Genomic DNA, 21735 nt, shown 5'->3' on the forward strand with positions numbered 1-21735 from the left:
TTCTGGCTCTTCTCTCTTTCTTTTCCTACCATGTGTATTATATCCTTGTGCCTTGAGTAGGTCATAGGAAGAAAGCCCAGAAGTAACAAGATCTTGTCAATGCCTCTTCTCTAGAAAAGGAACCAGACCTAGACATGGAGGCAAAAGCATTATCTTGACAAACAGTACTGGCAGTGCTTGGGCTTGCAGCAGCTTAGCCGGACAGTTGTAGAAGGGGCTGGGTTCTGTAGAGATGCAGCTCATTGAAGGAATAGAGTCCTTGCTAAACTTTGAGAGAGGCCTCCTTTTTAGGCAAGTTTCTACATTCCTTAGTTAAGTCATTGTGTTGGGAAAGTGCACAATCAGACTGGTGGCACAAAAGAGATTGTCTTGTAGTCCAAATATGATAGGCCTCCTGAACTTGAGTCCAAACTGTCTGTTTTTCTTAGTAATTACCATGCTTGATTCTCTCTTTCATCTTGCTCTAAGAATCTTCTGACCAAAGGAATATAACTAAATTAGATAGTGATAAAAACCGTTACTCATTTAAAGAAGTCAGAAACTTCTATTCAACATCACCACACAACCTGTTTTCCATGATTTTTATGCAGTCCTTCATCTTGATCCCTACCATCTCTGAAAAGATAAGGAATAAGAAGAAAAGGGAGTGCCCAAAGGAAGAGCAGATGATGTCTTCCCCACTATGCTCTCCTGGAATTAGCTAGGATCTCACAGTCCCTAGCCCAAGTTTCAAGGGTTTATTAAGGGCTTTGACTGGACTTCCAATGAAGAACACAATCGACTGGCTGGCAGGCTGGTGACTGATGGAAGAAATGTCACAGTTGTGCACTGTTTAGTTAGTCCACTGATGGTTACAATTGTATCTGCAGCTGCAGATAGGCAGGACTTTGGGATAAGGAGACTGAAGCAAACCTTGAGAGAAAGAAAATAAGGTTGCCTTGGGGTCCATTTATTGCTCTGTCCTCAGTGATGAAATGTGCTGTATGTCATAAGCATGTCACCTGCAACTTCTGCTCTATTTTTAAAGGCATACCTCTGTGTGCGTACACTCATCGTGCTAGGGTGGGGGAGTTCTTTCTTTATCAGCAATTGGGTAGCGTAGATGTTCTGCTTAAGAGACCTGGCACTCAGGCTGGAGTACTGAATTTCCAAGATTCCTGTAGGACTTCTTTGCTTTGTTTCTGGAATACATTTATCACAGATCTGGAGCTTTTAATCTTCCCTGTTTTGGAGTGGAATCACCCAATTTCTGAACTGAACTCTGAATATAATAGGAATAATTACCTCTAAATCTGCTAAGTAAATCCATTCAGTTGTGCATATGGCCTCTGTCTAATTTTCCCATAGTCAATTTTTTTTAATGGATTGGGGAATAGAAGCTACTGTCTTGTTTACATTCACGGCTTCTTTGTGGCAAAAATGATTATATCTTTTAGTGTTTCTGAAATTGGTGAAGAAAAGTGATTCTTTGTCTCCACAGAGGTAGAAAGCATTCCAGTGTTTTGCCTAACAGTGTAAATACTTGGGCTGAAGACAGAGCTGAAGGAAGAGGAATCCCATTTTCTGTTAGCATGCGGCATGCCTTTGTTCCCTTCCCAGGTAACAGTCAGATCTCTCTCTGTGCAAGCTATTTGTTAAGAATGTAATTAATAAAAAATCCTAGATCTGATGAATAGTTAAGAAATGGTGACAGTACATATCTGAGTAGCCTCCTTGGGAAACAAATGCAGTTGTCAGCATGGTCTCAAAATTACTCACAGGAAGGCTGTGTGTAAAGGAGAATATTTCAACTAAATATTCTAATGTTATAATTCAAATGTTCACACCTTCATTCTCTTTTTAAGAATACATATTTTGTAAGGCGTTACACTTACAGAGCTTTTAATACACAAATTGCACTATGTCTATAGAGCTCTTAATACACACTGTATCTAGCATTCTGTATTCTAATGCCTGTTTTCATATTGCCTGCCCTGGCTCAGTACAAGCCTGCTGGTCTGGTCTCTGTGTTGGGCATTCCCATCAGGTGCTAGATTTGTACACAAGCACGTAGACAGATAACTGTCTCGGTACATTTGATGGATTTTAGATTTTATTAGGTTTGATTTTATTTCTACTGCTGACAGGTAGAACTTTTACCAGGTGCAAAAGTGATTCCTGAAAGTATTCACAAAAAAAGTCTGAAGTTGCATAGAAATAGGTGCATATAACTTTCACTGCAGAAGGTGCAACTACCTAAGAAGCATCGGTCCTTTTCACTGTGGTTAGCCTCTGTGGGATTAATTGCAAATGAAGGAAAGTTCTGTGGCTTAGTAGCACGTGCCCACATGGGCATAAACGATGTCAACAGTCAAGAAGATGCAATTCAAACCTTCTGTTTCTCAGGAGATGGAGAGTTGTGTGGTTGGAATGTTGTTGGAGTAATATATACAATAATGACTTGTCCTAATCTGTTGACTTCAGGTGGTTTTATCTTGGCTGCTGATTATTGTCAGCTTGAATTGAGGATCCTTGCACATTTGTCTCGTGACTGTCGACTTACTGAAGCCTTGAACAGGGGTACCGACGTCTTTAAGAGCATCGCAGCAGAATGGAAGATGATCGATTCTGAAGCTGTTGGAGACAGCACCAGGCAACAAGCTAAGCAGGTATATTTCAGGAAAAAAAAAAAATCAGCTTTCTGGGCTGAAAGGTTTGGTGTTCAAAACATTGGGAGTCACAGTAATGTGATTTGCAGTTTGAGTTTGGCTGTGACTGTTCAATTATTGCTTTGTAAGTCCTCCTGCTTTTCAGTAAGTTTCAGCTGGAGCTTCCAAGTTTTAGGGGATAAGAGTGAAGAAATGGAGAATAAATGGAGAATAAATGGCACTTAGAGGTCATCTCTGTTCCTGAATCCTTGCCCTTGTCACGATACACTTGTCTTCCAGTGAATCACATTTTGTTTTGGCTTGTTCTTCTCTGCGTGGCTCACCACATTGTTATGGTTCTTTGCCCTGTCGTCTGGCAGATTTGCTATGGAATCATCTATGGAATAGGAGCAAAATCTTTAGGCGAGCAGATGGGCATTGATGACAATGAAGCTGCCAATTACATCGAATCCTTCAAATCAAGATACACAGGTTAGGATAAGACTATTTGGGAGATTTTTTTTTCTTTCTTTCTTTTTTTTTGTTTTGTTTTGTTTTTCTGTTTCTAAATCCCTTCACTCCATATCTCTTCAAATCCTAAATTCGTCTTTGCTCTCCCACTACTCCAATTTTTTTTTTAAAAAGCTTTTCATTTTGCAGAAGTCCAGTATGAACAGTTTGGTACCCAGTAACGTTTTACTCTGTATTTGTGTTTTATCTGTCCTGAGAACACCATTGTCTGGTTACTACATTTATCAGCCCTGGGGATTAATTTTAAAGGTCTCAACTTTATGAATGAGAAATACTCTTTTCTTTATCAAAACATACAGTTTTAAGGGATGTGTAATGGATTTCAGATCACTTTCATAATTTTTAAATATAAATAGTAGTGACTTCTATTTTTGTCTTCTGATTTCTTTGAATTTTTAACTGTTGTGCTTGTAAATATTACATTCTTAATTCAGAGTAATTCTTCCATACTTAGAAATGCAGCAATGTCTTTTTACAAAGCAGCACATAAATTTTTAGGAAAGCTATAGAAAGAGTAGGGCTACAATCAGAAAATGAATGGAGGGCAAATGGGAGGAGGCAGATCTATCTCTAATCATAAAACTTAGAAATGAACAAGTAAGGTATGTTTTCAAGTTTGGGGTTTGTTTCTTTAGGAGACAAATGCTGAGACTATTTAGTCTTCAGTAATTTCTGGGTAGTCTGTCCTTCAAAGATTGTTAGAAATGACTTCCTGTGTCCTTCCCTTCCCAATATAAGTGCAGTTGCACAAACTTTGCAACATACAAAGGCCATATATTCCTATGAATTTTCACTTCTGTATATTGCTGTTGTTAAATTACATACCTAATTGATTGACTAATGCTGCCAGTTTTGATCTTGAATAGCTCCTTTTATGTTTTGTATTTTGAAAACCTTGAAAAGTAATTGAAGTTAACTTTTTCCAGTTCAGTGCAGTTGTTACTTGAACTTGCAATGAAAGGGGCAAGTTCTGTTTCTCATCTTTCTTTGACCTAAATTTCTTTTTAACACCTTTGATGGATTGACTCCTTCCTTTGCAGAGCACAGGTGGGTGAGCTTTTCATCCTAGAATCTGAAGTGACAGTCTGAAGTAAGCCAACCTGAGTCATCAAGGGCTTTGACTTCTACTTTCAACTTACCCTCTTTCTGCTGCTTATCTTTCCAATGTTGCTCCAGGTCCTGACCTCTCCATTACCAATAGTGTGTATATGATCCTCTGTGCCTGGCCACTGTACAGAAATTACTTCCTACCTCCTTAGGCACAGCCAGATATCCTGACACTATGCCTTCTTTTATACCTCATAAGCATTTATAAGTTTCCCAGCAGAGCTTGAGAATAGGCTGAATAAGTGATCGTGTGCTTTGTCTCTTTCACTAACAGGGTCTAAAGGAAATGTAAAATGTGCTGCTTGAGTTTCCCAGACAGTCTTTATTTACCCCAGTAAGGAATCAGTGTGAAGCATCAGTTGTCTTAGTCAACTTAATCAGCTTGTCTTAATGAAAACTTTCTCTTCCTTTTACAGGTATTCAGAAATTCTTGCAGGAGATAGTAAGGAACTGCAGAAGAGATGGGTTTGTGCAGACCATACTGGGAAGACGGAGATACCTGCCAGCTATCAGAGATTCAAATCCCTACAGTAAAGCTCATGTAAGTTGGGTGCAGTACTTTCTCCTTTTTTGGTGTTAAATTTCTCCAGATTATCCATAGCTGTGTTCTAGAGGGTCTATGAGCCATTTCGGTTGTGACCTTCCCCTTGTCACTTACTTCATTGTTCCCCCAGTTCTTCTGCAAATAACAAAGCTTTTGTCATGATCTGTTTGACGTAAGTCTTCTGTGTCTGGGTGTGCAGCTGTCATCACTGTGTCTCACTTCAGAACTCCCACGTTGGAAAAGGAGTGAGTAATTTATTGATATAAGTGGACATGATTTTAAAAAGCCTCCACATTGTGATGCATTTTAACTCTTCAGGCTGTGCTGTTCCCACTCAGCAGTCTTTGTGTGTTGCATGATTTCATCAATCAAAGAAAGGGGATTTAAAGTCCTACATTTTGGGGTGTTTGTTCCTTTTGTTACGTACTCTCAAAGGAAAATTGCCCTGATTTGTTAGAGAAATATTTACTTTGTGTATGCCTACACATAGGCATTATTTTTTTCAAGGTCATTTTGGACACGTCTGTCATAGGCTCTGTACTTCAGTAAGAGTGATTGACTTCCTGGAGAGGTGTTGGCATTTCAGTGGGGAGGAAGCTGAGTCAGGTTGTGTGGAATTAAAGATTTGAGTGGAACAAGGAGAGGGTGTGGGAGTTTGTACTTTAGGTAGTTGAAAGTGAAACCTGAGATGTTTAAAACTTTTACTTGAGATTATTTGGCTATTTGACCTGAAGGGTACTTCAGTGTGAAGCTTTGTGGATGTACAAAGTTCAACTGTTCAATTTTGATTTATTCTTTAAAAATCTTATTAAAGATCAATTAATGCATTATCTTCCCTTTTACTTCAGCTTCCTCATTACCTATTGCACACATCTCAGTTCCAAGCTGAGAGACAGAGAAGAACTTATGAATACACTTTTCTTGTTGGAGGAGGGGACTGGTGGAGTTTCCTTATGTGGAAAACCTGGCATTGTATGATAGTGTAGTTTGGTGTGGTTTTGCACAGCTGTGATGATCTGGCAGTTAGGGGCTAGTGTGGTAAAACTGATCATTATCCATTCCTGACAGTTTTGAAGATAGGCATGGTAGTTTGATTATCTGGGAGACTTTCCGGCCCTCATGCAAGCTCGTAACCACATGTACTATCCTTCTCCCTCTTGTGGAATGTGACTTTTCAGGTTATTGCCCTGGTACCAACAATACATTTTAAATGTGTGCATATACTGCTCTTCTCAGTCAGCTGGAGAAGTACTGTGCAAGAAGTTAGTTTATAATGTCTCAAGTAGATTTATTGAACTCTGGAGGTTCTACTGTGCCTGGACTTGGCCATACATTTATTATTTTTTAATGAAGTACATGTGGCATTTATTTTTTTGGGTGGGTTTTGAGAAAAAGTATTTTTGTTTAGGCAGAGCGCCAGGCTGTGAACACAGCCGTTCAGGGATCTGCTGCTGACATTGTCAAAACAGCCACCGTGAACATTCAGAGATGCTTGGAAGCTCTCTTTTCTGTGAGCAAGTCCCATGGACATCGGGAGAACTCATTCCAAAGAGATAAGACAGGTATACTCACCTTTTCTTTGCACTCTGAAGTAAAACTTTTGCTGATAGTAATGAGAAAAAAAAACAGTGCCTGTAAAATCTTTGTGGCTTTGTCTCAGGGAGGGGACAAATTTTATTTCCTGACAATAGTAAGAATGTGCTCAACAGGCAAAGGAGTAGTAAGGAATGAGAGAGAATGTCTGTTCAACAGACATAGTAAAGAAAATGCTCTGATCATATTAGAAACCCTATTTTGCCTCAAAGTAGATGTTTCAAATTCTGTTGCTGCTACAGATTTGTTGATAAGTAGGAAGAAGAAACTGAGCAGATACACAGGCTTTAAAAGCTATGAAAAGATAGAGTGAAACAACTTCTAGTTCCACAAATATGTATATATGCTTCATTAGTTAGAATTAAGTTCAGAATTCGCTGACCTCTGATGTACAGAGGCTCCACGACGGTGATGTAAATGAAGCAATTATCACCATAAATTTCTTCTGGCTGCAGATAGCAAAGCTATGCTGGGGTACCCATTCCAGGAGGAGTGCTATGAGGACTTCTTATGCATAATGTAGACAGCGTTTTGTTCATCAATCATATATTTTTAGAAAGAAATAAAGGACAGAATGTTGTGTTTCATTGGTAGCTCTGTGCTTCAGCCTGAAGCATAAAGCTGTATTAATATGAATAATGATTTTTGAACATGAGAAGGAAAACTAAATAATTAATTCTCAAATCTCTCAAAATCTCAAGGAGCTTTGTTTTAGGGAGGCAAATTTCAGAGGTTTGCTATGGACAGTTGGCATACATCTACAGCAACTTACCTCTCCAGAGGCAGAAGCTGATGGTCTTTGGTCACCAGGGAAATAACTAGGAGGGAGAGTAGATTCCTTTGAGATAGTTTTTGCTTTTCCATAACACAAGCTACTTCAAGAACTTGAAAGAATTTCCTTTGAGCAAGGTGCTTCTCCCTTCAGAGATGCACGCTGTATCATGTGGCTTCTTGAAGCAGCAATGTTGAGTGTGAGGTTTATGTGAGGAACAAACAGTGGAACCCTTAATGTGGTTCTGAGCTGCAGTCCTCCTTTAGCTAACCTGCAAAACAAATAACTTTTGAGTGTGTGTGTGTTAGGATTTTTGTTTGTATGCATTCAGCTTTTGCCATAGAACTGTTACTTTTGGCAAGTAAGAAACATAGAAGGACTTGGGTTGGAAGGGACCCCAGGGATCATCAAATTCTGACCCCCCCTCCACAGGCATGGCCACCAGTCTCCAGATCTGGTACTAGACCAGGTTTCCCAGGGCCCCATTCAACCCGGCATGGAGCATCCATAGCCTCCCCAAGCAGCCCGTTCCAGCACCTCACCACTCTGTGAAGAATTTCCCCAATATCTAATCTAAACCTTGATCTTAAAACTATTCCCCATTCGCTATCTATCTGAGTAAAAAAATTTATTCCCCTCCTTTTAACCCCCTGTTACATACTGGAAGGCTGCAATGAGGTCTCCTTGCACACTTCTCCAGGCTGACTAAGCCTGGAGAAGCTCCCTCAGCCTGTCTTTGTAGGAGAGGTGCTCCAGCTCTCTGATCATCCTTGTGGGCCTCCTCTGGACCCTCTCCAACAGCTCCACATCTTTCCTGTGTTGGGATCCCAGACCTCTATGCAGTACTCCAGATAAGGCCTCACAAGGGCAGAGGGGCAATCACCTCCCTGTCCCTGCTGGCTACCCCTCTTCTGATGAAGCCCAAGATACTATTGGCCTTCCAAGCTGCTGGCTCATGTTCAGTTTTTCATTCACCAGAACCCCCATGTCCTTCTCTGCAGGGCTACTCTCAAGGAGTTCTCCCAGTCTGAATACATATCTGGGATTATTCCAACTGAAGTGCAGAACCTTGTACATTGCTATGTTGAACCTCATTTGGTTCGCACGGGCCCACCTTTTGAGTTTGCTGAGGTCCCTCTAAATGGCATCCCTTCCTTCTAACATGTCAACCACACCATTCAGCTTCTTGTCATTGGCAAACTTGCTGAGGGTGCACTCAAACCTGTAAAGGGCTCATGAGGTCCATGAGGATCATATTTCTTTTTTTGTCAGCTGCTTACCAACTAATTCAAAAACTGCTTTTTAATTTTTATTATCATTTTTAATCAGAAGTAGTAGTTACAGTTTCAGATAATTGCATGTAGGATGAGATTACTGTGTTTTTAAACTAGCCATTAAAATTATTCTGGGGAAAACCAGGATCCTAATTTGTTGTCAGAGAGAACATTATAGACAACTCCTGATTAAACTCGGCATGATTTTGTTTAAAATTTACTTATAAAGCAGATGGTTCAGGAGACACAACTGTCTCTTGTTTCTGTTCTGATTCACATCTTTACAAATTAAGGGTGAAATGTTTGTACTTAAAATGCTTTTCATTTTACATTTTTTTGCCTCAGTAGGTGAATAAATATTGACAGGATAGAAAAGTTTTCTGGTTTTATCCGTTGACATGGGATTTTTCATTTGTTCTTTGTATTCTTTTTCTTAGCATCAGGAATGTGTGAAGGTTTTTTTGGTTACAAAACCATGCTTTTGTTTGGTGGTATCTAACAAACTTTATGCTCTTTTTCACCTATGTAGGAAGGCTGTCAAGGAAGAGAAACAGAGAGATGTTGCATCCCATCAGTGGAGGTTTCTTTATCCTTCAGCTCCATGATGAGCTCCTCTATGAAGTTGCAGAAGATGATGTGATCCAGGTAGGGCTGTGCAGTTGATTTTTTTTTAGCTATCTACAGCATTAGGATGTTTATACAAGCCTTAATTAAGATGGATCTTCTCTTGATGTGTGCTAAAGGGCCTGTGAAAGAAATATTAAATTGATTGAAAAATCACATTTATATTCTTGATTCCTTTACTTTCAGACTTGAGCCATCCCTGTGACTGAAGTTCATAGCTTCTTTTCCAGTGCCTGTTGGAGCAGTTCTTCCAGTTTCTCCTCAAGACATGAGTGAAATAGCTTAGTACTATTGATAGCTGCAGGGGAAAGTATTTATCATTTGGAAATTCCTAAGTTTGGATGTATTTTTGCCTCTCTCTTTATTCTCTTTGTCTTCTGCTGCCTAACTCAGTGCATGTAGTACATACCACTGTAGTTTGTATACTGTGTAGGGAAAGGAGATGTCTGCATTTGGTACTGTTTCCTCGTCCCTCCATACCCATCTTTCTGGCAGTATTGTTAGGGGTAGCAGTATAGTAGATACAATAAATGTGCTGCATGGATTTAAGGTACTTTTCATGTGCATAAATGTCTGTGTATGCTCTTCTCCTGTGCAGGAACTCCTGTGCCTGTGCTGTGCATTCTGATGTCTGACAGCTCTCAGCAGTAAGCCTCTCAGCTGCGTGCTGGCAGCAAAGTGTTTGCCCAACTCCTGAGCACAAATCCAGGAAGGCTCCCAAGATGTGCTCCCGCATCTTTGGGGTGTCCTCCTGTTTAAGTTCTGCCCATATGCATTCCAAATGACAGAAGACCACATCCCAGTGGCAAGCAGAGGCAGCTATAGTGATGAATCTGAGCAATATTTTTTAATTTTCTTAAAGTGTTTAATATTTTTCTCTTGAATTCCAGATTCTGTTTGTTTTACCAGCTCCAATCGGACATCTGCTTCTTCAATCCGGACAGATATTAAAAGGGTCCTAATTTACATTTTGTAGTGAACTGAAAACCCTCTAGAGTATAGGCCTTAACGCCTTTAGACACTGAATTCAAGTTACCATGGTATCCCCAGAAGAACTGGGGCAATGTGCAAGGATTTTCATATTATTTATTTATACTTATTTACTGTTTTATATTTTTTCAATAACAGCCTTTAGTTCCAGTGCAATTATTAGTGGTTTCTGATTTCTGAAGGAAATTAGAGAATTGATTCGCTGGGCAATCAAATAGAACAATGCATGTACCCAAGGCATATTTCCCAGACTTTCCATTTGTGTTACTGATTGAGTTTGCAAGTTTTTCAAGGATTTCCTTCATCCAAAATGACAATATGGTTCCTATCCTTTCACTTAATTGTTTGTAGGGCCAGAAAGGGCCTGCTTTCCATTCAAATGCACCATTAGAATTTTCCTCTAGTGGAAAGATACAGGCTGGGAAGGATCTCTTTAAATCCACCCCACTCAAGCTCTCACTCAAAGTAGGGTCTGAATTAATAAGTCCTTTTCATAGAATCATAGAGTCATATAACCATTATGATTGGAGAAAGCCACTAAGATTATCTGTTCCAACCATCAATCCATCATCTCCATGCCCACTAAACACTTTTTAGTAAAAAGGGAGAATAACTTGGTTGCTGTGTTGGTGACTTTTTCATCTTGCTGGCACCAAAATTTTATTGCACTGTAAGTCATGTGTCTCTTGGCTGCAATAGTAATTTGTATTCAGACAAGTTAGTGTGGTCACATGCTTGATGCTGGCTCCAGCTTATTTTCAGCTGTGAAAATGCACAAAGGAAAACTAAAAATATCTTCCCCTACATCTAGTAGTCTATGTTGCAGTCAACAGTGTCCTTGCAGATAGTTTGGGAAAGAAACAATGCAAATGATCCTCTGGTTTTCATTTGCAGACTATCTGAGCTAGCCTGCCTCTCTTAGAAGACCAAATTGGGGTAACAGCTGTTTTTCCTTGAACTAAAGGTATGAAAAGTATGAGATATCAGGGCTGTTTAGTCTGTGCAGGATGACAGAGTGGAAGGAGGGAGCTTTCAGAGCTCATCACAACAGCAACATGGTGAGAATATTACCATAATGGGAGAAAGTGGCTCAACCTCCAACCTGTTGTGCCGATGTCAGCAAGGAATATTAAATTGTGGGCTAGATTGGGAATCAAGGCTAGGTGCTTTCCAGATGTTTTTTTAACTGCCTACTCAATCCCAGCATCATCATTTTTATGTATACAAGTTGGCCAGTATTCTTCCCAGTGTGTTTTAGCTGGCCATTGAGAACATGGGAAGTGGCGACACTTGTTTAATGTACAGGAAATTCAGAGCCCAAATTCCCCCAGGTCAGGGTTGGTGCACAACCTGTCTCATCCCATCAGCTTCCCCAGGGGACCCACACAGGTTCTTGCATCTCTGCCGCTGTCTTCTGTAGATTGTAGACTTTACAGCTCCTGCTGTAAAGGCAGTGGTGCTATCCCGTGTTCCTCACTGGGCAGGATGGCTGGGCCTGTTGCTGTTCTCAGAGAGCTCCCTCTATAGGGTTCACGTTTCTTTTGAAATACTGCTCCCAACTCTTAATCAAGGCTGCAGTGGTTTTCAGTAGAGTGGAAAACTGATCCATATATCACACAAGCAACATTTTCCATATCCCAGAATTGTATTTGCTTTCTTTCACACAACAGTGTGCCTTACTTAGGCTCTGTTCAGCTTTTAATTTCTGATAATGCCTTTTTTTTTTTCTCCTCCACAGATAGTTATTTTTCATCCTATTTTTGAACAGGAGATTATTTCTACCCTAGTTTTCTGTTCTACTTCCCCATTCTCTATACTTGTCTGTACTGAATTATGTCCTATTTCAAAGGCTTTTTCTAGGTTATCAAGAACATTATGAAATATGGTAAGTAAGAGTGTAGATTTTGTAAGACAGATCTCCCTCTGCTTTGTAATGCTGTTGTAAGCATATCTGCTACGACCTTCTCAGCAACCTTTGTCCCTTCCCCAGCAAAATTTCTACGATTCTGTGAAAGTCTTATGAGGTAATTTCTCCTGTGGGCTCCTGTGAGGAATGGAAAGCTCTGAAGGGTTGGATACTCTGGACAGCTCCCACAGTCTCAGCAGTCTCTGGCTGTGCCTCAATCATTTCAGAGCTGCTTCTTGCTCAACTCTGGTTCATGGGATGAGTGTGGATGAAAAGATTCTCTTATACAAACAAGCAGGACAAGCTGGCTCCATGTGGGCTTTTGGTCCATGACAGCTATTTACTGTGGGTAAAATACCCAGTCTCACAATCCAGAAAGTCCAGAGCAAAAATATCCTCTAGGTCCCCAGCAGTGTACCTAAATTAAGATTTTCTTAGAAATATCTTTGGAGGGCAGCAAGTTGAAGTTGCTGCAACCAAACTGAGGGCAAATCCACCTGTATTTCCCAGCAGTCCATAGTGTTTGTTTCACAGGTTGCCTCTCACACTGAAAGGAGGATGAACACAGCTCTTCAGCTCTTTGCCACTGGTTTATATTTTGTGTGTTGCTTCCTGTACACTGCTGTTTTTAGAGCAGACTCCATGAAATGCTCACTTATGCAGCGAAGTAGAAGAGGAGAGTGCTGAACTCTGAAGCACTCAATGGGAATTTACTTCTGCTTTTTTTAACAGTAATTTTAAATAATGTGAAACCAGACCCAGCTCTGTAATGCATAAAATGTTACTTGTTTCAAACAGGTTCCCAGTTCATAAATCCTAATCAGGATTAAAATGTTCCTTTACATTTCCATCAGTGGCAAGTCAGTGCCAGTGAATGCATGGAAGACCTTCAGATACCCAACCACCACAGCTACCAACAGAAAGAGCACCGAGCTGCTGTGTATCTGTAGGGTTCCTACACAGTGCTGCAAACTCAATGTGTGTTTCCTTGCAGGTAGCTCAGATTGTCAAGCATGAGATGGAAAATGCTGTCAAACTTTCAGTAAAACTGAATGTTAAAGTGAAAATTGGACCTAGCTGGGGAGACCTGCAGGACCTGGAGCTGTAGATGTGAAACATGGCTTTCTTGTTTTTGGAAGACACCATGAGCTGCTCAGGGCAACGTCCAGCACACCAGCAGGCAGCAGCAGGCCTCCTGCTTGTGTTTCTCTGGTCATCACTGTGAACCATCTTCTGAACCAAGATGTGGAAGCTGCTATGAATTTAACATGCTGAGCCTTCCAAAGGTCAGATGGTGCTGAGACACATTTATGGAACTGTGAAGATTATTAATTGCTAAAAGCACAGTATTTAAGTTAATTGTTGTTTTAATTTAAAACAAAGCCTAATGAATTTACTACATATGAAATGAACTAGATTATTTAATTAAAACAAAGGTTATTTGGAAGTTTTTATCTGTAATTGTGTACAGGACAAAAAAATAAAATATCACTGTGTTTGTACTTTACTTATTGTTGAATTTCACAGCCATCCGCTAGGAGCATTCTGCAGTGGTTTCTGCAGCTAATGTTGAAGTGCAGAAGTGGCTTTCAGCTGGCTGCATTTCTCATGGAGCAGCCGTACAGTGCTCACATTGAATACAACTGGGGGACAGTGTTAGAATTCTTGTAACTAACAAGATCTCCAGCCAAAGTCTTCATTTTAAATAATGAAAAAAAAAAAAGAAAAACAATCTTGGTCTGGTGAGCTGAGGTGCTCACCTTGCTGGTGTTTGAGATTGATTGTGTTACCAGAGTTTCCCTGAGTGGTGGGTGTGAGCTGTGTCTCTTGGTGCAGAGATTGGTCTTGTAGGGAAGCCTCCTGTTGATGGCCAGCTGAAAGGTGCTTGGGTCTCATCCTGTGCTCAGCTTCTGTGTCTTTGAAACAGGCAGGAAGGTTTGCTTGTGCACAGGCTCCTCAGACTGAGGGAGGAGCTGGCAGGGAACTGACCTGCTCATGTGTGGTGGCACTGCTCACTAACACCTTCTGCTTTGGCTAGGCCTCGCATCACATGGTTTCATTTCCCTTCTGGATTGTTGCATGGACTGTGCAAGTTCAACTGTTTTTGTTAATTTTATACAATGCCTGACCTTGAATTCATGATTTTCATTGTGTGGCCATTATATGTTAGAAGAAAGAGAGGATGGGTGCCTCCTGCCATCTTCTTTGTTGTAATTGCTTTATCATGTCTTCTCATCTGCAGCTCCTCCTTGGTGCAAACAACCTCTATCTTCCCGTACTTGCCTCCTCTGAGATATTTTCCACTCCTAATTATTCTCCTTTCACTTCTGAACTTTGCCGGATCCTTTGTCAGGAGTGTCCTTTTGAAGTTTCCTTTATAACTGGACTGGCAATCCTGTGCAGTTGGCTTTGAGCAGCCTGAGAGCATGTTGGAGCTGTGAACTTCAAATGTGCTGGTTTTGCCGTGGCTGTTATCCTGACATCAGAAAGAAGCACTGGGCACTAAGGTTTCATGGAAATGGTGAGTTTCAAAAGGTGTTAATGGGGCCCGTGCACAAAAGGCCACATCCTGGGCTTTAATCACACAATCACAGAATCACAGGGGTTGGAAGGGACCTCAAGATATCAAGTCCAACTCCCCTGCTAAAGCATGTACCTTACAGTAGGTCACATAGGTAAGTATCCAGATGGGTCTTGAATATCTCCATGGAAGGAGACTCTGCAACCTCTCTGGGCAGCCTGTGCCAGTGCTCCATCACCCTTACTGTAAACGTCCTGCATGTCACACAGGAGAACAGACACATGGTATGGAGGCAGGCACTAAGCAGCGATGCCCCACTGCCCTTCCCAGTGCGGAGCTGACCTGCCTGCCTGTTTTATGTTTTTTTTTCTCTTTGCATTGAGATATTTTTTTGTTTCCTTTCTGCCCTCTCTGCATGGTGGTTTTCCACCACATCTGTCACCCGATAGCTGAGCTCTTTATCCATGGCATTCACTTGATAAGGCAGTCGCTTCCTTTCTATTCTGTGTGTATTAAAGCTTTGTTATTACCAGACCTGAACAGCAGCCCCCTGGTGTCAGACCATTTGTGTGCTTTGCCTTTATTAATGCTGGGTTGGATTCATTACCGATTCACACAGCCTGTGAATGTGCTCCTGTTACTAGGTGTCATGCAGCGATGCACCTGTGCTGGATTTCAGGCCTCGCTGCAGCCTCTGTGATTTGAGCCACTCTCTGGCACATGGCAGCATTCCACTCCTACAGACTGCCTTTAGGAGTGCAGAAGGTGGTTCTCAGCAAGGCCCCCAGACAGGGATGCTAATCAATGAAATGACTGACACTGAACTAAACTTATTTTGATAAACAAACTTGATAACTTCATTATAATTAAGCAGTAATTTGGAACAAATGAGAAGATAAAAGTGGCCACTGCTCTATGAGACAGCTGCTGTGTGTTTGAGTCATGATAGCAGAACTGGTTCTGAGCTGCTGCCTGATTGCTGCTATTTACATCCCTTCATTCTGATTAGGCTTTAACTACCAATGAGTCTCATTGATTCCCCCGAGCATGGGAAGCAAAACAGGATTTAGGTAAGTTGAGGCACTGCCAGGAATGGTGCTGAAAATGAAACCTGTTATTTTCTGAAGCTGGTAGGTGAGCCAGGAAGAAGTTGGCTGTGTGTGTTATTCACATATTTTTGCCTGTGTCTCCCTCCCTACACCCCCGCAGTGGGCTGAGGCTCAGTTGGAAATAGATTTTCTCTGGCTCAGGAGCGTGTACTCAGAGCACAGGTCCCTCTTGATCTTCCTGTAGCCAGGGTGCAATGCCTCTGTGTGCTTGCTCTCTGTCCCTCTGGCTATTGGAGTCTCTTTCCAGCCCGCTTTTATCTGTACAGCACCATACGTGGTCTGGCAGCCCAGAGGAAGATGGAGGGACACATAGGTAGAGTAGGAGTCATGCTTCTTTCGGCATTTTGTCACTCTTCACACGGAGTTGCTCCTGCCTGCTTCTTCCTTGTGCTATTCTGCAAGGCTGATGCAGCAGCAGATGGGTGTCTGGCTGTCAAAAGGGACAGGATCCAGTGCCAACAAACAGCTGATTTCACCGGAGCTGCATTGTCTTCACTCAGTGTGACCCCATATGCCCCAAATTCTCACACGGACAGCCCATTCCCATGACTTGTTGAGCTGTCTTGTTCTACTTGGTTCACATCCACTTTGCTAACAAAACAGCTCACATTCCATCCTACCACTGAACCCTTTTCAGTATGGGGCAAAACTTCCCAGACTCGGTATCAGGAACTAGTCCCATCAGTAGCTGATATGGCTCCTCAGGCACTTTCCTCATATGCATAGAGCAACCTTCTTTAGGCCTGCTTGTCTTGATAAAGCTCTCCTTGGTAGCACTGCCAACTAACAGAGCACTGTACTTTCCTGTACAGGGGAGTAGAGAAAGACAGACAGATGACAGAAGCTGGCATAGTGCTCTGAATTGGTTCAGTCCTTTTGCTTTTCACACAGAATCACACAGAATTGTAGGGGTTGGAAGGGACCTCTAGAGATCATCGAGACCAACCCCCCCTGCCAAAGCAGGTTCCCTACACCAGGTCGCACAGGTAGGCGTCCAGGCGAGACTTGAATATCTCCAGAGAAGGAGACTCCACAACCTCCCTGGGCAGCCTGTTCCAGTGCTCCGTCACCCTCACCGTGAAGAAGTTCTTACGCACATTCGTGCGAAACTTCCTATGCTGCAGCTTATGTCCGTTTCCCCTCGTCCTGTCTCCACGTACCACTGAAAAGAGACTGGCCTCACCACTATGGCTGCCACACCTCAGATATTTATAAACCTGGATCAGGTCCCCCCTCAGTTGTCTTTTCTCAAGGCTAAACAGACCCAGTTCACTCAGCCTTTCTTCATAGGGGAGATGCTCCAGGCCCTTCACCATCTTTGTGGCCCTCCGCTGGACTCTTTCCAAGAGATCCCTGTCTTTTTTGTACTTTTTCTCCCATTCTATTCTCATTTTATTGAGAGTTGTAGAGTTTTTCTTACCTTTTTGTCCTCTAAATCTGTAGCTGGAATATGGAAGGTGAACCAGAATGAAAGCGTGGTGCTCCTGGCAGAGCAAGTGAATCACACTGCTGGCAATTAAACAACCATGCTTCTGCACTGCTGGGAGGTTAGCCTGTATGGGACTGTTCTTGCCCCGTGGTGGAAGTGACATGAAGGACACTCAGCTGAGAAGTCCATGAGTGGGGCTAATACTCCCAGGGATGGGTGTTATAAGCAACTTGTAAAGCACAGGAGCATTGCCTGAGTTCAGGCTGTGACTCCATTTTTGCTGTCAGAGGAAGGGATGTGAGCATCCCAGTCTCAGCAACAGGTACCACAAGATTTTCTGTGTTCCTAAGTGAGCAGTGTAAACTCCATCCAAATGTTCTACACAAGCCCCTCGCCTTTTGAACTACTGCAAATAATCTAGGAGCACACATTGAAAAAAAAAGAGATCTACACCAACTAGTGAGCAATTCTTTATTTTCTTTCCCTCTTTTTTCCTCCTAAATTGGGAACTCAAAACACTTCAATTAAAGCTACTGTAGGTTTCCTCTTGTGGAACTGCCCTGGGATACCCATGGGAACAGGATGGGGTTAGCTCAGCGCACGTGGCTCACCCCAGCACTGCCCTCCTTCTGCGATGGAAGTGATGACTGTTAAACCCACACAGACTCTGTCCACCGAAATGACACCAAATCCGAGCACTGGTTGCTATCTAAAAAAGTACAATGTTTGAGCTGCTGATTTAATCACAGAACAGAACACATGAATGGAAACACAGATTTACGTGCCTATCGCTCACACCGAGATGAAGCGCAGACTCCGAATGGCCACATGTGGCTCCTTAATGAGAGAGAGTGTGTTCACACCAAGCCCACGCCAAGGCAAAAAACCATTCCATACTGAAATACTCTGTGCTTGAGTTCACCTTTAGGTTATGGAAAATGATATGCCAGGATACTAAGGGGTGTAACTAAATGAACTTGGGCTTTTTGCTTCTGTTACAATACACCCAGTTCATAAATGGAGGAGCCCTGAGGTGTAACACAGCTTTAAGCTAAGCTGCAGCATTTTCTTCACTTTTTAGACTGTATCTTGAAAAAAAACTTATTTTCGTACGCATAACTTCATTATAATACATTCTACTGTAAAATGGCTTTTGTAAAAGGGCTTTGTAAACTGTTTTAGAGATTTCTATATGTGGTAATTTTATACAACATGTGCAGCAAATAGAGAATTTCTTTTAAACATTCATGTAAGAAGCTATATATGGTAATACAGGGGATGTTTAATGGATGTAAACAGTGTAATAGAGAACTGTGGAAAAAAAAAACAGTAATTATACAAAGCAAAATGCAATTCTCACTTTTTCCTTCAGCTCGTCTTCACTCAGCACTTGAAGCTTAAATTAACACTCCACTGAATTGATTTTTTTTTTTTAACAAATAGCCTGTGTTTCACAGGAGACTTGCCTACTCTGATACATACAAATAATTTGATTTTATGTATTTTCTCTGCATATTCAGTCTATATGTATCTCTATGAATGCAGGTGAACACAACTGGCCAAACCCAGACATATGGGTGCTGCTGTTGGGTGCATCGGGGCTGGGGATGCGGATGTGAGAGGGCACTCCTGTAAAGAAGACTGGGAGTGAGAAGGGCATTCAGATGAACAAAAGCATTTTACATGGAACACATATTTCCAGGCATTCTGGTCTATTGTAACTGAGGATTACACTGTTGGAGATGCCTTGAGCTGTAGGTGGTGCTCTTAGTGGAAAGCTGAAAGCATGTGACTTCAAAGCACAGGGACAGCATAAATAACCAGGCAAGAGCTCTTCCTCCCTCATTGATGTTTTTAAGTGAAGTTTTTTTCACATACATGATAAATCTCAATAGAAAGCATTTAACAGTGTGCACTACCAAACTTATACAACATATACATTACATATATATATTTTATATATAGAATGTTCTATATACAAACATATACAACTTTTTAGATCTCTACAGCCTACAAGAAAATTGATAATTATAGTCACGAGTGGCAAACGTAACAGAAATAGGGATCTGTAACTGTCTGGAAATACTGAAAATACGTAAGAGTGGAAAGCGAGATACAGCTGTGACTCAATGGGGAGTACTGGAGAAAAGCTGCTTGGAAGTTTTTATTAAAAACTGTAAGTTTACGGGATGCTAAATTCTAATTCTTCTGTTGCATCAGATGGAAGTCTACGGGCAGGTTTTTCCCTGTGTTAAGACAGAGAGTGGTTGGCTGCCCCAGTAAGTCTGACATTGCACACATGACTTGCTGAAGATACTTTTTTTTTCTCTGGGCATGCTGGGGTGATTAGCAGTTAAAGGTCATTATCCAATTTTTACACTAGGTTCTCCAACAAGTGAGCAGGGTCCTGCTCCAGCCTGGAGAGATTTCTGACATCAAAGCCGAGGGGAGTTTTGCACTGTGAGCACCCACATGAGGTGCAGTGTGCAGAAAGCTCATGCAGCACTGCTCGCTGCCGTGTCATGTCAGTGTGCCATGATGTGCCAGCATTCACCTGGCTCATTTCCTAAAGGCCAGTTATACCAATTAATAGTGGAAACTATTAATTAGTAAATAAATATTTAATACATTCCACTACTAAGTACAGTGGAAAACATGGATGTACAGGTGCCACACTTGAACTGGCAGAGGCCTTTTCATTTGCACCACCTTAGGGTATAAGTAAGTATAGGGATGGGTACAGAACCATCTCTGGTATGCTGATACTGATGCAGACTCCTCAACTTCTTCGTAAGAGCAGAGAAGGGGAAAAAGAATTAAGCCTATAAGGTTGGCTGGAAGAGTCTGAACAATTTGCACAAAAAGGCTTTGTTGCCCAGAGACTAAGTAGTGGTTTTTGGGTATAGGCTAGTGCACAAGCAGAGTGAACGTGCACTGAAACAGAAGAGAGAATGACTGTGGTAGTGTTGCTGTTTCTCACTCCAGATGCCTGGTTACAGTGATACTTCTTGTAGGAAAGCAGCCAACTTTCAGTGTCCCCATCACAAAGGATCTCCCCAGCCCAGTTTATACCGGTATCAGAGCAGGGAGTTTACTCTTTCCTCAGACACTTAATGCACAGACATCCTGTGGATCACGCACAATTCCAGTCCCTTAAATCTCAACAGAACTGCAGGCATCACTTGGCCTTTGACCCTTTTCCAACCAAGTTTCTACTGTTCTCACAATTACAGTCCAGTACTTCCTTTGACAGAGAAGAACCCATCCGGTCTCCTTTCCAGAGCAGCCAGACCAGTCAGGGTTCTCCTTTTGATTTTGCCCCCAGAGAAACATAAAAGTGCTGTAGAGCATACAAGTCTTGTGCTCCAGTATGAATTTAAAACTTCACATCTCAGATCTGTTCCATCCCTTTAACTTGCGCAGTTGGGCTGACAGCGAAGCCAGATTTCTAGCCTGTACCATTTTCTGTTTTATTTTAAGAAAGCAAAAGATAGAGGAAAGGCATCTTTGAGACAGATAATCTGAACATGGGTATGATAGAAATCCAGTGAAGTTAAGCTGTAGTCATGATGGCAATGCTGTCTGTTTGCATCAGTGTCAGTCAGGACTCCCTGAAGGAACATCTTCCATTTCTCCTATATAGAAAATTTTACAATTTTCCACCTGCTGCTTTTCTACCTTTTCCTATCTTTCCTTTTCTGATTTGGAGCTCTGTCCAGGTACATGAAAAGAAGTCTTCAGAGCCTTGGTTCCGAGGCAATCTTGGAACAATTTCTAAGTGAACAGTTCATCTGTGTGGCACTGTACTGTATCTATAAACTCAAAATACATCCATATAAATAAGTGGTGGGTTCTACTTACTGTTCTCTTCTGTCTCTGCAGGCTGGAGTGCATTGTGCAGAGTCCACTGCAGAAACCAAACAAGCCACTCAGAAGCAGAAGCAAATTACTTTCTGTGGTGTGAGCGGAGAATCAACTGCCACACACCTGTGGTGTTGTTTTCTGTACGTGCCAATTCAGTGACATATCATAACAATTGTTTTTCATGCTCTTCCCTTGGCCCACCTTGAGGTCTTGCTGCTGGGAGCTCTCTCCACTAGCTTTATGGGGTTACTGTGCAGTTTCCTTAGCGTAACTTCAACCAACCACTTGAGAAAAAACTCATTGTTTAGCAAGCTGTTGAGCAGCTTGTGAGTGAGAATTGATGGGACTCTCCCAGTGGTTTCCCATTTTGCCTTCTCTACCTTCAAGAAGAGATTCTCATAAGTTTGTTTTCTATTCCTGCAACAGAGAAGTAAGGCAACCAAGTGACAGAAACCACAGGGATGAAAAATGCCAAGATGCCTTCAAGGACAACTGAGATAAATATAGGGCACATTTTTAAAAGTACAGATAAGGGCAACATGTCATGTACTCTGAATTGCAAAATAAATCATCTGCTCTCATGTTTTAATGACATTTCAGATAGTGCCTGTTTAGCTACTTGAAAAATCTCTAAATTTTGGAAATAGGCTTTTGAAATTATTTATTCTTCCAGAAGGAGTTAAACAGCACTGATTTCAAGCAAGGTTTTTCAAGGGAAATGAGTAGCAGATAAGAAAATGCAGCTCAACTCATTTTTATGTTGAGAACAGTAGCAAACATGCTTGAAATGTACTGGCTTTTTGTAGTCTCATTTTTAAAAAATAAAGATTTTTGCTATTTAAGT

The 21735-nt window shown here is 41.6% G+C and overlaps 1 protein-coding gene across 1 annotated transcript in view; it reads left to right on the forward strand.

Annotated features, from left to right (window-relative positions):
- POLQ (DNA polymerase theta) overlaps positions 1-13475 on the forward strand; it is a gene marked incomplete at its 5' end in the record, with an annotated part of 55872 nt that extends 42397 nt beyond the window's left edge. The window contains 7 exon segments of the mRNA XM_019618497.2: positions 1481-1599; positions 2464-2648; positions 3008-3119; positions 4682-4806; positions 6218-6371; positions 8978-9093; positions 12963-13475. Coding sequence (XP_019474042.2) covers positions 1481-1599; positions 2464-2648; positions 3008-3119; positions 4682-4806; positions 6218-6371; positions 8978-9093; positions 12963-13076 — 925 coding nt within the window.
- Between the last annotated feature and the right edge of the window lie 8260 nt (positions 13476-21735).

This window comes from Meleagris gallopavo, chromosome 1 (genome assembly GCF_000146605.3).
Source record: "Meleagris gallopavo isolate NT-WF06-2002-E0010 breed Aviagen turkey brand Nicholas breeding stock chromosome 1, Turkey_5.1, whole genome shotgun sequence".
In the NCBI taxonomy this organism is placed as follows: domain Eukaryota; kingdom Metazoa; phylum Chordata; class Aves; order Galliformes; family Phasianidae; genus Meleagris; species Meleagris gallopavo.